At 36.0% G+C, this 14,115-nt stretch overlaps 1 protein-coding gene across 2 annotated transcripts in view; it reads left to right on the top strand.

Moving 5' to 3' along the window:
• The window catches only part of LOC122404670 (potassium voltage-gated channel protein Shaw-like), a 53,910-nt gene that overhangs the window by 28,718 nt on the left and 11,077 nt on the right, over positions 1–14,115 (top strand). For both annotated transcript variants that reach the window (XM_043408845.1, XM_043408846.1), the window contains exon 2: positions 2,504–2,882. In XM_043408845.1, coding sequence (XP_043264780.1) covers positions 2,556–2,882 — 327 coding nt within the window. In that variant the 5' untranslated portion in view covers positions 2,504–2,555. The remainder of the gene's footprint in view (positions 1–2,503; positions 2,883–14,115) is intronic.

The following is a 14,115-nucleotide window of genomic DNA, read 5'->3' on the forward strand; positions in this document are numbered from 1 at the left end:
TACTTTGGAAGTCAAATTTTCTCAATTTTTCAATGGAACATTTTGCTCGAATTTTTAAATAAATTCTATAAATTTTTATAGAAGCTCGATGTACAAAGAATTAGGTTTGTCGGATTATGTTGTAAAAGTACAAATAAGTCGAAGCTTTTCAATGGATCGAGACTCCACTGTATCGAAACGTAATTTATTTTCCCCCTCCCCTCCCCATTGTATGCTCGGATCGAAACAAAGTTCTGCAACCATCATTTATTAAACCACCCCGTAGGAGGAAATGGCATCTATCTGCTTAATTTGAAAAATTGCCCGCCGCTTGGAAAATTCCATCAAAGCGATCGCGAAAGTTTCGAGGGAACGCGATTATTCGATAACGATTCCCTCGAAACGGTTTTATCCGCTCAGCTATTCCACGCGCTGTACTCTGACGCTCGAAAAAAATGTCCTTTTGTTGCGATCGAGGTTCCTTCAAAGCGCTCGAACCGACGTCTTCCGCAACGGTGAACCGCCTCTGATCTTTCCGCCAGACGAATTTTTTCTTTCTGGTTTAACAGTGACTTCCAATGCCCCCTGGAATCTTTCATATTCGGCGGAATGCTTCGTTAAAAATATATACCCTCGGATAAACGATTTTGCGAAAGGTTAGTGGATCATCGGACGGAGAATTAACCGATAAAGGGCAGGTGCAAAGAATAAAATACATTTTATTGTAAATTATGAATTAACGGGAAGCAAAAACACGTCCTACCGGAGGAACGATCCAAGCACGACTGCCGGTCAGCTTGCGTAAGACATCACGTGACCGACTAGTTTCTTAAATGGCGCGCAGAGGTCACCACTGTGTGGCTTTCGTATCGATAATCTCACAGATTTTCTGTCAAACAGTTTTCGATCGCAGTAATCGCATTTTAACAATCCAATAATCAGAAACGAATGTAGTATTCATATATTTTTGAAAAAGGTTCGAAAATCGAAAAACAGAGAATCGCCAACACACAATTTTTTCGACAGTTTCGAAACGCGAAAGCCTCCTTAAGCTTCCCTCTGAAATCGACGTTCGAGATACACAGGGGAAGCATGGACGTCGATTTAGAAGCGTAAAAAATCGAATTGCCATTTTCCCACGAAGTACTCGCGATGTCACAGATTGCGTCACACGCCACGAGAACCGGTCCTTATCGGAACGATTTTACGAGGAAAAACTCTCGTTTTCATCGACAGCGAAAGAGCGAATTCGATAAAGCGACTAAAAATTAAATTTCGCGTTACGGGATGACCAAAATCCCCATAAATCAAACGAATTGACAAAAAGTGCTTTTCCGATCCCCTTCTCTCCCTCGCCCGGATCGCGTCGGCTTTGGACAAAGTTTACGTTCGTTTAAAACGGCTCTGTACTCTCCCGGATTGCACATCGACGGCCGAATAAAACGAAATAATAGTCGATGGTGGCGTTTAATACCGGTTAAAAACAGTTGGCAGCATTTTGATGGGAATTTTGATAATAATTTCTTTTCTATCGCATTTACGAAATCCAGAGATAGCAAAATCGAAGACAAAAAGTCGTGTTAATTGTTTACTTTTCCGTTTAATGAACGAATAAAATTACTCACTCTTCGCTTAAGATGGCGCGTTGTGGGCAATAATTGTCGGAATCATACGGAGGCGAGGCTGGATCAGGATTTGGAATCGGTGGTTGAATCACGAATCATCTTAATAACAGAATTATACCGAGGCGAGGCTGGACCAGGATTTGGAGCAGTTAAATCACAAATCACAGATCACTTTACAACAAATAACCAGAAATATATTTCAACGACAAACGACACACAAGCTCCTGTCGGCCATGATGCTGCAACAGTCGAGCAATGCGCGCGCAGCACCGCGTCTCTCTCGCTCGCGTATGCGCAGTACACGTAGGGCCAGAGATGCCCGCTAATATCGAACGTGCATCGATCTCGTTCTTTTTCTAATTTACAAAACACAGACACTCGAGTAGAATTCTTTTTAAAGAATACCAATATCAGTAATCGTTGCTTGAGAAATCTAGAGGTAGTAAAATCTAAGAGAAGGATTCGTATTAATTGCGTTTAAGAAACAAATGAAATTACAGAGCATTATATGAAATAATCTTATAACTAGACTGCGGATCTTTATGCAAAAAAAACGGAATTAATAAAATGGGAGCTTTGTAGATGATTGTCTCAACCCTTAAATATAATAATTCGTATTTCTTATCTTTTTGCATATTAAGTGCATTCTGTAGTTTCTTGAGAATTAAAATTCCCCATAAATGCATAAACATTCGCAGTCTGCTTATAACACTGAGTGGAATCACTCTCCAGATGGCGCCCTTGAAACACAGCTCGAGTAACTGATAAAGTTATGCTACAAAACTCAGAGATATCGTCAAATGCAACCCATTGCTTTGAAATAAAAAAGATTAGTGAATTTGATAGTATAATTTAGGTGTTTGGCGAGTAAAGGGTAACGTTTTGTTTTTTGTTGGCAGGCCGCGTGGGTTTCTCTGAGTCAGGAGCGGCGGTAGCAGAGCCGTGATCAAAATGAGTCTTCTAAACATGGATTCGGAGAACCGCGTGGTCCTGAACGTGGGTGGAATCCGGCACGAGACGTACAAGGCGACCCTGAAGAAGATCCCCGCGACGAGGCTTTCGAGGCTGACCGAGGCCCTCGGGAACTACGACCCCATCTTGAACGAGTACTTCTTCGACAGACATCCGGGGGTCTTCGCCCAGGTCCTCAACTACTATCGTACCGGAAAGCTCCACTATCCGACGGATGTTTGCGGGCCGTTGTTCGAGGAGGAGCTAGACTTCTGGGGTCTCGACTCCAATCAGGTGGAGCCGTGTTGCTGGATGACCTACACCCAGGTACATACGCATTCACACGGTACACATTCGCTCATTTCTTTGTTGTAACTCAGATATTATCTGTGAACGCGGTTTTACTATTTCCGTGGATGCAGATTAACGAGAATTCCATCGTGCGAACCTTTCAGTTTTCGGGAATATTATACGCTCGTTTCGAATATACGCTAATCGACTTATTTTTCACGAACGTTCCGGTTATCCAAAGTTAAAAACCTGGAAACGAGTGGAAACTATGAGACAAGTCGAAATATGGGAGTCTCTCGTGCCAAATGCGATTTTGTTATCGCGTGGAAACGAAATTCTCGAGTATCGAATATTTTTCGACTCTTCGAACGAAACTGTTACAGACGTTGGATTAATTTTAATAGGGCAGCTTGTTATCGCTGTTTCGCGTGTCAAATTTGAAGCGAGATCGATTCGTTCTTCGGATACCATGGCAACCCGATCGAACAAAAACGGTTTCGAGAAAAGCCTCGCGCAAAGCTTCGCGTGCACTTTGAACGTACATATGCAAACACAGCTGCATCGTTTGCGAACGTAATGGACGGTTAAAATTAACAATGTGCTTTTTTTATTTTCGTTCCATTTTTCTTTCTCGTCCATCGATCGCGATGGTGTTTGCATTTACATTCGAACGTACCACGTTCCGCGCGGACACTTTGCAAATATTATACTTTTAACAAAATTTTTCGAACGAGAAAAATTATTTTTATCGATCTACGCTAAATTCTTATCTTGTTTATCTCCGCGTAGCTCTGGACGATCGTTCTAAACCAATTTACAAGGAATTTATGCAATTTTACTTGTTTCATGAATATTTCATGCCCCCCCCCCGAAACCCATAAACCTCCCTTTTATCGTTGTGATTTAGAATCTTTCGTAGCACTTCCACTTTCCCGTGAGAAAAATTTCGCGACATTAAATGGATCAGATAATAGTAAAAGTTTAATAATATCGAGTACAACTTTTATCCAAGCAAATGACTTCTACGGACAAAACCAGATCTTTTTTAAAAAAAGGGGGCAATTATAGTTTGGGAAAAATGCCATATCACGGAGTAATACAGTTTATCGGGCCATACAAAATTCTACGAGTTTCTTTTATCCTCCGGTTGGAACGGAGCCAGTTCCGGGCGAGATCAAAAGGGGGAACAAAAAGCAGCGAAACAAAATTCGAAAATTCGTGGTTCGTCCAGATGCTCATTTTTCGACCTCCGCTCGTGAATAATCGTCGCATTAATTCTGAAACAACAAACCGTGATATCAGGGGAGAAAATATGTTACTTGCAAATAAGCCCCAATAATTCGAGCATAATCACCCTCATGAATAAAATAATAGTTAATGCAAACATTACTCTGTCTCTGGGAGGACTACGGGGACCGTATAATTCGAGAAAACGTTGTCGATAACTCGTACGAAACTTGTTGCGTATCGCTGGTGCATGATTTATGAAACAGCAGCGAATTCCAACGCGTTGAAATCCTCGAGAATGCATTAATATGGTTATCGAGAGATCAGAGTAACTTTCGACTCGTTTCATTAATTTTCAGAAATAATTTTTTTTTAATCGAGGCTGTTAGTTCCGCCGTTCGTTAGGAGAAATTATTAACCTGGAATATCGTGTAAAAAAAAATGCATGTCGCGAACGAAATTACGAATATTACGCGTTTAATCTGCATCGACGATCGAGCTGGTAAATACTGCATTATTAAACGGTATAATTGGAATGTGTTTGTTTCGTCTGTTTATAATACTGTTTTATATTCAGCCTAGATCAATAATCACGAACACGAAACATTGCACTATGCAAATCATCCGGCATAATTGGCGTGGGTCTTTCATTTCATCGTTTCGCAACGCCTGTTGTTTTCTCGATCTTAATAGTGTACATACACTAACGAACAAATTACCGATTATATAATGCAAATTGTGTAGTATAATCGGCATGCGTCTGTTTATCACTTGTTCGATGTAATGTCATCGGTACAGGATCTGGGTCGCGTAATCCACGAATTATGCGAGCCCAATCATTCGTGTACAAACGGATCGTGCAATCTTTAAACTTTTAAACAAAATGATCGATAATCTCTTGAAAATTAAATAGCAAAAATCGGATTGAAATTCTGCAATTCGATTGCAATTAATTGCAACTTAGGAATGGAAATAAATTTTTGCAGTTTGAAAATTAAATTTTTAGTCGAAATAGCCCTGCGATTGCAATTAATTGCAACTTAGGAATGGAAATAAATTTTTGCAGTTTGAAAATTAAATTTTTAGTCGAAATAGCCCTGCGATTGCAATTAATTGCAACTTAGGAATGGAAATAAATTTTTGCAGTTTGAAAATTAAATTTTTAGTCGAAATAGCCCTGCGATTGCAATTAATTGCAACTTAGGAATGGAAATAAATTTTTGCAGTTTGAAAATTAAATTTTTAGTCGAAATAGCCCTGCGATTGCAATTAATTGCAACTTAGGAATGGAAATAAATTTTTGCAGTTTGAAAATTAAATTTTTAGTCGAAATAGCCCTGCGATTGCAATTAATTGCAACTTAGGAATGGAAATAAATTTTTGCAGTTTGAAAATTAAATTTTGAGTCGAAATACCCTTGCGATTGCAATTAATGACGATCGAGTCGACGTTCAGGGAAAATTGTTGAAATGAAATTATTAAACAAAATAATCGATAATCCCTTGAAAATTAAACAGCAAAAATCAGATTGAAATTCTGCAATTCGATTGCAATTAATTGCAACTTAGGAATGGAAATAAATTTTTGCAGTTTGAAAATTGAATTTTGAGTCGAAATAGCCCTGCGATTGCAATTAATGACGATCGAGTCGACGTTCAGGGAAAATTGTTGAAATGAAATTTTTAAACAAAATAATCGATAATCCCTTGAAAATTAAACAGCAAAAATCAGATTGAAATTCTGCAATTCGATTGCAATTAATTGCAACTTAGGAATGGAAATAAATTTTTGCAGTTTGAAAATTGAATTTTGAGTCGAAATAGCCCTGCGATTGCAATTAATGACGATCGAGTCGACGTTCAGGGAAAATTGTTGAAATGAAATTTTTAAACAAAATAATCGATAATCCCTTGAAAATTAAACAGCAAAAATCAGATTGAAATTCTGCAATTCGATTGCAATTAATTGCAACTTAGGAATGGAAATAAATTTTTGCAGTTTGAAAATTAAATTTTTAGTCGAAATAGCCCTGCGATTGCAATTAATGACGATCGAGTCGACGTTCGGGGAAACATTGATGAAACGAAATTTTTAGAGTTTAAAGATCGATTCAATATAGATATTACTCTTTTTTTTCCAATTGTCTAGTGCACGCACAATTATAAATTTTTGTGGAAACTAGCGCATCTTGTACGAGACGAACGAAATTTCTGTACGTACGTTGTGTGGTGCACACGCACAGGATGCAAGTACGGAGAACGAATAAACAAAATGTGTCCTTCGTTGCAGGTTTTTTAATCCTCTGTTTTATAATCGCCAGCCTACTCGATATAATATTCGACGATTTAATGCTAACGTAACGACGAAATCTCGTAACGATTTACGCTTAGACAATTGTTTTGGGTCGGTGAGTGAACATTATTTTTAATTAACCATTACAACAACATCGTTCGACGAAGAGTCTACACTTTGACATTGACAGCGTGATACTACGGTTGTTTTGTGTCGTGAAATCGACGATACATCCATTTTTCATACATAAATCTGTTGATTCCACGATTTGAGTCACAGAGTTTCGAGAAATGCCTGGCTATTATATAAAAATTGGTTTCGATGTTTGCAATTACATTTCCTTCCTTCGTCTCACTATTAAGGAATATTACGAAAAATATTCGAACAAGTATAACTACGATAAGAGCTAAAAATCAAACACTAAAATATAATACATCTATGTATATAAAAATAAGTTGTCCTATGTTCGTGATTTTATAACTCGAGAACCACTCAACCGATTTTCAAACGAGTACATGCGTTGGAAAGGTCTACTTTCGCTGATGGTTTATAAAAAAAAAACATCGAAAAATTTCTACGAATATGCGTTATACGCGCACTTTTATGATTCGCGTATTCGGCCCGCGCGATACCTCGCCCGTAGCAGTACTGCGATGTTACCGCCAGGTGGCGGAGCTTATCGAGCGCTTTCTCGCGAGAGAATTGCATTATCGCGGATATATATGTCAGGACGATCGTCTCGTCGTTAATTACTTTTGGACATGGTCGGGAGAAGCCGAGACGAGGCATGCTAGTTAAATATAAAAATATAAAAAATTAAAATTTCTGTAAAAAATGGAAAATTAGTGGTGAAATATAAAATTGAGAAAAAACAGTGCCCAGACAGAAATTCGTAAACGATTTTATAAAAATGTTTTTTTGATTTATATGTATTGTTTTATCTCAGTATGAAATGTCGATAAATTTCATGTATCATTTTATACCACACAAAAAAACTGTCTTTTATACTGACAGTGGTTAATGAAACGCAATTTAAAATATTAAATTTACTAAAAATAGAGATTTTGGGAACTACAATATTTTCTTCTGAAAACCCTATTTTTGATTAAATTTTAAGATTTGAAAATTCGAGATGAAACCCAATTTTTAAAAAACAACCAATTTAACAAATACTGATTTTACAAATAACTAAAAAAATTTAATTTAAAAAAATTTTTATTTGAAAAGCAGCTGTTTATTTGCGTTCCACGATAAATGGAGATGAATCTTCACAGAAAGGAGATCTCTAAATACGTTCGTGGCGTGGTCTAGTCGCTATTCAGTGGAATTCTGCTTCCCATATTACCAGAGTGAGATAACACAAACGATTTAAGGAATTTCCTTTCGCGAGGTTGAAAGTTATTCGAGAAAAATATTCACCGTGCGTGGGAGAGCAGGATTTTTTCGTACGAGAAGCCTTCATTCACGGAGAATATCGACTTTGAGAATTCGCGTTGCCCTCTATTTCGCGTACTCGTTGAATCCTCGAAATTTCATACGGCGATTTTGTTAGTTTTACACACGAGAGATTACATTTACTCTTAACAGTTTGCAACTTGTGCACGAAGAAAATTTGATACTTTCTCGATTTTCCTACTTTTGTTTGCTACCCAACTTGGAACGTGGATCCTTTTTCCGACGTTCTGGAAATAATGGGAATCGTCTGGTTCGTAGCAAATCTTTTTTCCATCGATGAAAGGCACTTCTCCGTTTCATTTTCCACCTTATGTGTTCTCGAGCAAAAGCAATTCTATCCTTTATGTACCCCCCTCCCGCATTTAGTTATGGTTTCCTTTGAAATTTCTTTCTTTCAATGCACTCTGATCTTCGTAGAATTGGCTGTACGTTCGCGAAATCGTATATCAATGTGTTCGTGGTCGAAATAAGAGAATGAATTTTATTCTGCGTTTTCAAATATATTTCTCGTTTCATTTTTAAGCATTGATTATTTTACGTTTAATGTATCGTGCAATGTTTCCTTTTATTTCAAGTTTTATATCTCAAAGCCAGTCTTAAAAAATTAATTTTTATTTCATTTTTAGATATTGATTATTTTACGTTGAATGTATCGTGCAATGTTTTCTTTTATTTTGAGTCTCATATTTTCAATCCTGTCTTTTAAATTTATTTTTTATTTCATTTTTAGACATTGATTATTATAAAATTGAAAATATCGTGCAATGTTTTCTTTTATTTCAAGTTTTATATTAGTCTTTAAAATTAATGATTATTTCATTTTTAGACATTAATTATTTCAGATTGAAAATATCGTGAAATTTTTGTGTGTCTCATATTTATAATTCAGTCTTTGAAATTATTTTTTATTTTATATTTCCAAGCTAGTCTTTAAAATTAATTTTTATTTCATTTTTAAACATTAATTATTTCAGATTGAAAATATCGTGAAATTTTTCCTTTGTTTTGTGTGTCTCATATTTATAATTCAGTCTTTAAAATTAATTTTTATTTCATTTTTAGACATTAATTATTTCACATTAAAAATATCGTGCAATTTTCCTTTTATTTTTTGATTTTTATATTTTTTGTTATATTTTCCTTGTTTTGTGTGTCTCATATTTCCAAGCCAGTATTTAAAATTATTTTTTATTTCATTTCTAAACATTAATTATTCCACATTGAGAGTATTGTGAAACGATTTCTTCTTTTATTTTGAGTCTCATATTTCCAATCCAATATTTAAAATTATTTTTTATTTCATTTTTAGACATTAATTATTCCACATTGAAAGTATCTTGAAACGTTTTTTTTTCTTTTATTTTGAGTTTCATATTTCCAATCCTGTCTTTAAAATTATTTTTTATTTAATTTTTAGACATTAATTATTCCACATTGGAAGTATCTTGAAACATTTTTTTTTTCTTATATTTTGAGTTTCATATTTCCAAGCTAGTCTTTAAAATTAATTTTTATTTCATCTTTAGACATTAATTATTCCACATTAAAAATATCGTGCAAAGTTTCATTTTATTATGAGTCTTATATTTCCAACCCAGTGTTTAAAATTAATTTTTATTTCATTTTTAGACATTAATTATATTCCATATTGAAAGTATCCAGAAACGTTTTTTTCTTCTTTCATTTTGATTTTCATATTTCCAAGCCTTTTCTTCTCAATTTTACGTCGAACTCCGACGAGTGATGTAAGTTCAGTGTAAAATAAGTATCTCGATCGACAAAGGATTAAATTATCTCAGACTCTCAGCTATAATTAACCGCTGGACGATCGATTGCATCGTCCAGTTGTCACCGATTCAATGAATTCTCGTCAGTGTGCTTCATAGTAATTTTACGTTGATTCCACATTCACGAATTTACCATTTAATTCACGAAACAAAGCTAAAAGAAATTAACGCACGTTCGCAGATGTGAAATTTCATTCGAGGATTCCAAAATATATTACCCCAAGGATCAGAGAAAATTCATTTTAAAAAAGAAACCCATTCCACGGGATAAAAAATTTAATCTTGCTCGTTGCGAGATTTCAAGTTAACCTTTGCTTTTTTTTTAAACAGTATTCTCCGAGTGTTCCACGGATTATAGAAGAAATTGCAAGGAATAACGTGCATTCTCAAACCATTCGTAAAATACTACGAATTCTGAACGCAGGAACAGAAAATAGATTGCAACTAAAATTCAAGGAGCGTATCAGGGATCTAGTAACATCGAATCGTAAAATTGCAGAATACGTTCTGTTTACAAATTAGAGCCACCAGATCGAAACAGTTCGATACCTATTTGTCCACGAACGAATTCATATTCCATTCTCGTTTTACAAAGTATATTACTTTCACGATGTTCGACATCTATCTTGACCCATTTCGAATGCAGGGTCGAACGGGGGACTAACGGAGGGTCGTTCGCGCCGTGTACGATCCCAAAGAAGAAAGACAGATGAGAAATTTATGTTAGGGTTCCATGGAGCAAAGGGTCATCCCTGGATTTTGATTAAACGCCGTTGATTTGTGGCTGGGAATGTAGATAAATTACTAGAGCGTATTTCTCCCGATGTCGGTGTATCGTTGAAGTTTCTATGGCGATTTATTCCGCTTGGAATAAATCGAGAAACAGAATAAAAAGCGGCTCGAAGGTACTGAGCTACCAATACTAGAGAATTTCTACGAATGGACGTCGGTATTCGATAATTTTACCAACAAAATCCCTGACTTATCGACTGACTTCACTCGGTCGGTAACAAAGGTGGAATAATTAATTAAATTATCTACAATCACACCAAATCTCGAAGTTTTCTTCTCTAAATGCTTATTAGTTTTGATTAAAGTGCCACAAATAAGATTAACGGGCTCTGAGCAACGTTATTTTGTGGCTGGGAATGTAGATAAATTACTAGAGCGTGTTTCTTCCGATGTTGGTGTATCGTTGAAGTTTCTATGATGATTTATTCCGCTCGGAATAAATCGAGAAACAGAATAAAAAGCTCCTCGAAGGTATTGAGCCACCAATACCAGAGAATTTCTATGAATGGACGTCGGTATTCGATAATTTTACCAACAAAATCCCTGACTTATCGACTGACTTCACTCGGTCGGTAACAAAGGTGGAATAATTAATTAAATTATCTACAATCACTCCAAATTGCGAAGTTTTCTTCTCTAAATGCTTATTAGTAGACTGCGGATGTTTATGCATTTATGGGAAATTTTAATTTTCAAAAAACTACAGAATTTAGTTAATATGCAAGAATATAAGAAATACTTAAAATAAGGTACGAATTATTATATCTAGGGGTTGAGACAACCCTCTACAAAGCTCCAATTTCATTGATTTTATTAATAAAAATATGAATTTGCATGAAGATCCGCAGTGTACTTATTAGTTTTGATTTAAGTGCCACAAATAAGATTGACGGGCTCTGAGCAACGTTATTTTGTGGCTGGGAATGTAGATAAATTACTAGAGCGTATTTCTCCCGATGTCGGTGTATCGTTGAAGTTTCTATGGCGATTTATTCCGCTTGGAATAAATCGAGAAACAGAATAAAAAGCGGCTCGAAGGTACTGAGCTACCAATACTAGAGAATTTCTACGAATGGACGTCGGTATTCGATAATTTTACCAACAAAATCCCTGACTTATCGACTGACTTTACACGGTCGGTAACAAAGGTGGAATAATTAATTAAATTACCTACAATCACACCAAATCTCGAAGTTTTCTTCTCTAAACGCTTATTAGTTTTGATTAAAGTGCCACAAATAAGATTAACGGGCTCCGAGCAACGTTATTTTGTGGCTGGGAATGTAGATAAATTACTAGAGCGTGTTTCTTCCGATGTTGGTGTATCGTTGAAGTTTCTATGGCCGGAATAAATCGAGAAACAGAATAAAAAGCGTCTCAAAGGTACTGAGCTACCAATACTAGAGAATTTCTATGAATGGACGTCGGTATTCGATACTTTTACCAACAAAATCCCTGACTTATCGACTGACTTCACTCGGTCGGTAACAAAGGTGGAATAATTAATTAAATTACCTACAATCACACCAAATCTCGAAGTTTTCTTCTCTAAATGCTTATTAGTTTTGATTAAAGTGCCATAAATAAGATTAATGGGCTCCGAGCAACGTTATTTTGAAATAATCCGCGCGAACGCTCACCTCTTCAGCCAATCATCCTTCGCGAGATTCCGGTAAATGGATTTAAAGGCTTCTTTCACTTTTTGACTGGGAAGAGGATTATGCTTGAAATTTTGAAGAGTTTCAAAGGCTTCGACTCCGCGATATTTGCACCAACTTGATTCGCCGAGAGGACAGCTTTCGAGCAATTTTCACCGCCTGAAATTTCATGGAAAAACCCCCCTGGGAGTTTCGCTTTTTCCGCGTCCTGGGCTGAATTTTTGTTTCCCTTCGACAGGATTTATCGCTTATTTTTTCAGTCTGTCCGTTTTCGATTTTAAAATAAATAAAAGTGATACTCCTCTATTTGACTAAATTTATTTTTATTTAGAAATACTTATGTGTCATCAAAATTGAACTCGATCAATTTTTTACTAATATTCTTCTCAAAATTTTAATTTAAAAATACCTAAGTGTCTCAGGAACCGAACTCGATCAACTTTAAGAATCTCTCAACGTGCTTCACAATTTAATTTATATTTAAAAATTGAATAGAAATGGTCTAAACAGTGAAAAGAATTTCCTAATAAATTTACGAGTTATTAACAACAAACCTCGACCTTTTCGTTTAAATTCAGTTTAAAGTGGCGTGCTCGTAATTGGACGATTTCGTTGATCATTTTATCATTGTTGGAGTCACAGAACGATCAACTTCGCGTTCCAAATCGTGCATGTACTTCACGGTTTCCGGTTCCGATATATCGCATTCGCCAAAATCCAGTAACGAGAGGCCTGCAGTAATATTCAAATGCGATCGGAATCGTAGCATACCATTCCACGTGGCTCCGATATATTCTACGTTATCCAGATTGTCAATTACCTACCAAAATACGAAACAGTCCCCGGAATTGTTTCTGGAATCTATCATCATTCAGTCGAAATCGAAGAATAAATCGTGCAATAAATAATAAAATTAGTTGAAAATCGCGGTTGCGTTCGCGAGAGAAGTCGAGTTGTACAGCGACGAGACGTTGGAGAGTCTGATTAGTTATGGTATAATCTCCTATAAGCCCTGGCAAGGTGGATCTATAGAAAGTAGATTATGCTATACATAGTCAGACTCGGCCAACTTCTCATCTCCAACCAGAAATCAAAATTTTCAAAGATAAACAAATAAATTTAAGTTCCTTAATTTTTTCTTGTAAATTTTAAGGAACGATTTTCAAATCTACGAACGTGAAACGTTGTTTCATATTTAGGTTTGATAAATATGGAAGGTACCAGTATAGAAACCTCACAAATCTTCTGACTAATTCTTCCAACGTTAGACTAGAACTTTGCTTCACTATTGTTCTTAGCAGACCCTAATTAATCTTCCAGACACGTTCTGGCCTCGACTCACACTTAAAACGATGACTCTGCAACGATTTTTTCCCAATTTTCGACTTATTTGAAAGTGCAAACGCTTCTAGGAAAGTGAACATTTAATTTGGAAACTAATTATTAATGGGTTTCAGAATTTTCTCAGGGATATTAACGGTCACGATAGGGAACTTTAAATATTTCATGGTTCTTGTCTCTCGAAAATTTTGTTCGTTTTTTGCAAACTTTGGCCATATCAGCTGCTACCCGGGAGCGCAGAAGTTACCCGGCGAAAATAAACGAGGACGCATAATTTTCATTTTAAGACAAATTACGAAGTTTTCTGTGCGTGATGCTATCGCGAAAGTTGTTAAACGATTTAGACGGACCGTTGAGAGTTTAATATGCCCTGAAATCGATGGATAATTGTGAGCCCGTGAGAACGCCTACTTTATTTCAAACTACCTATATGGTGTCTCGATAACGAACGCCGTGAATTATGAAATATTCATGCCGGGTCAAATTGACGGGGCAACTATGTCGAAATCGTTTTACGATACTTCGTTGTCAATTCGGTCGTATAAAAGTCCACGAATTGGGCGATTGAAAAGTTCGATGATCGCTAAATTTATTCATATATGTGGTAAAAAAGTTTCGACGAACGAAGAGGAATTGATAATTAGTGGAACGATTACTTTCAGGTTAAAATCATTAAAACGATAGAGTATGAAAACAAATTTCGACAGAAATGGAATC

This window comes from Colletes gigas, unplaced genomic scaffold (genome assembly GCF_013123115.1).
Source record: "Colletes gigas isolate AHSC1104 unplaced genomic scaffold, ASM1312311v1 Colletes_gigas_Sc00003, whole genome shotgun sequence".
Classification (NCBI taxonomy): Eukaryota; Metazoa; Arthropoda; class Insecta; order Hymenoptera; family Colletidae; genus Colletes; species Colletes gigas.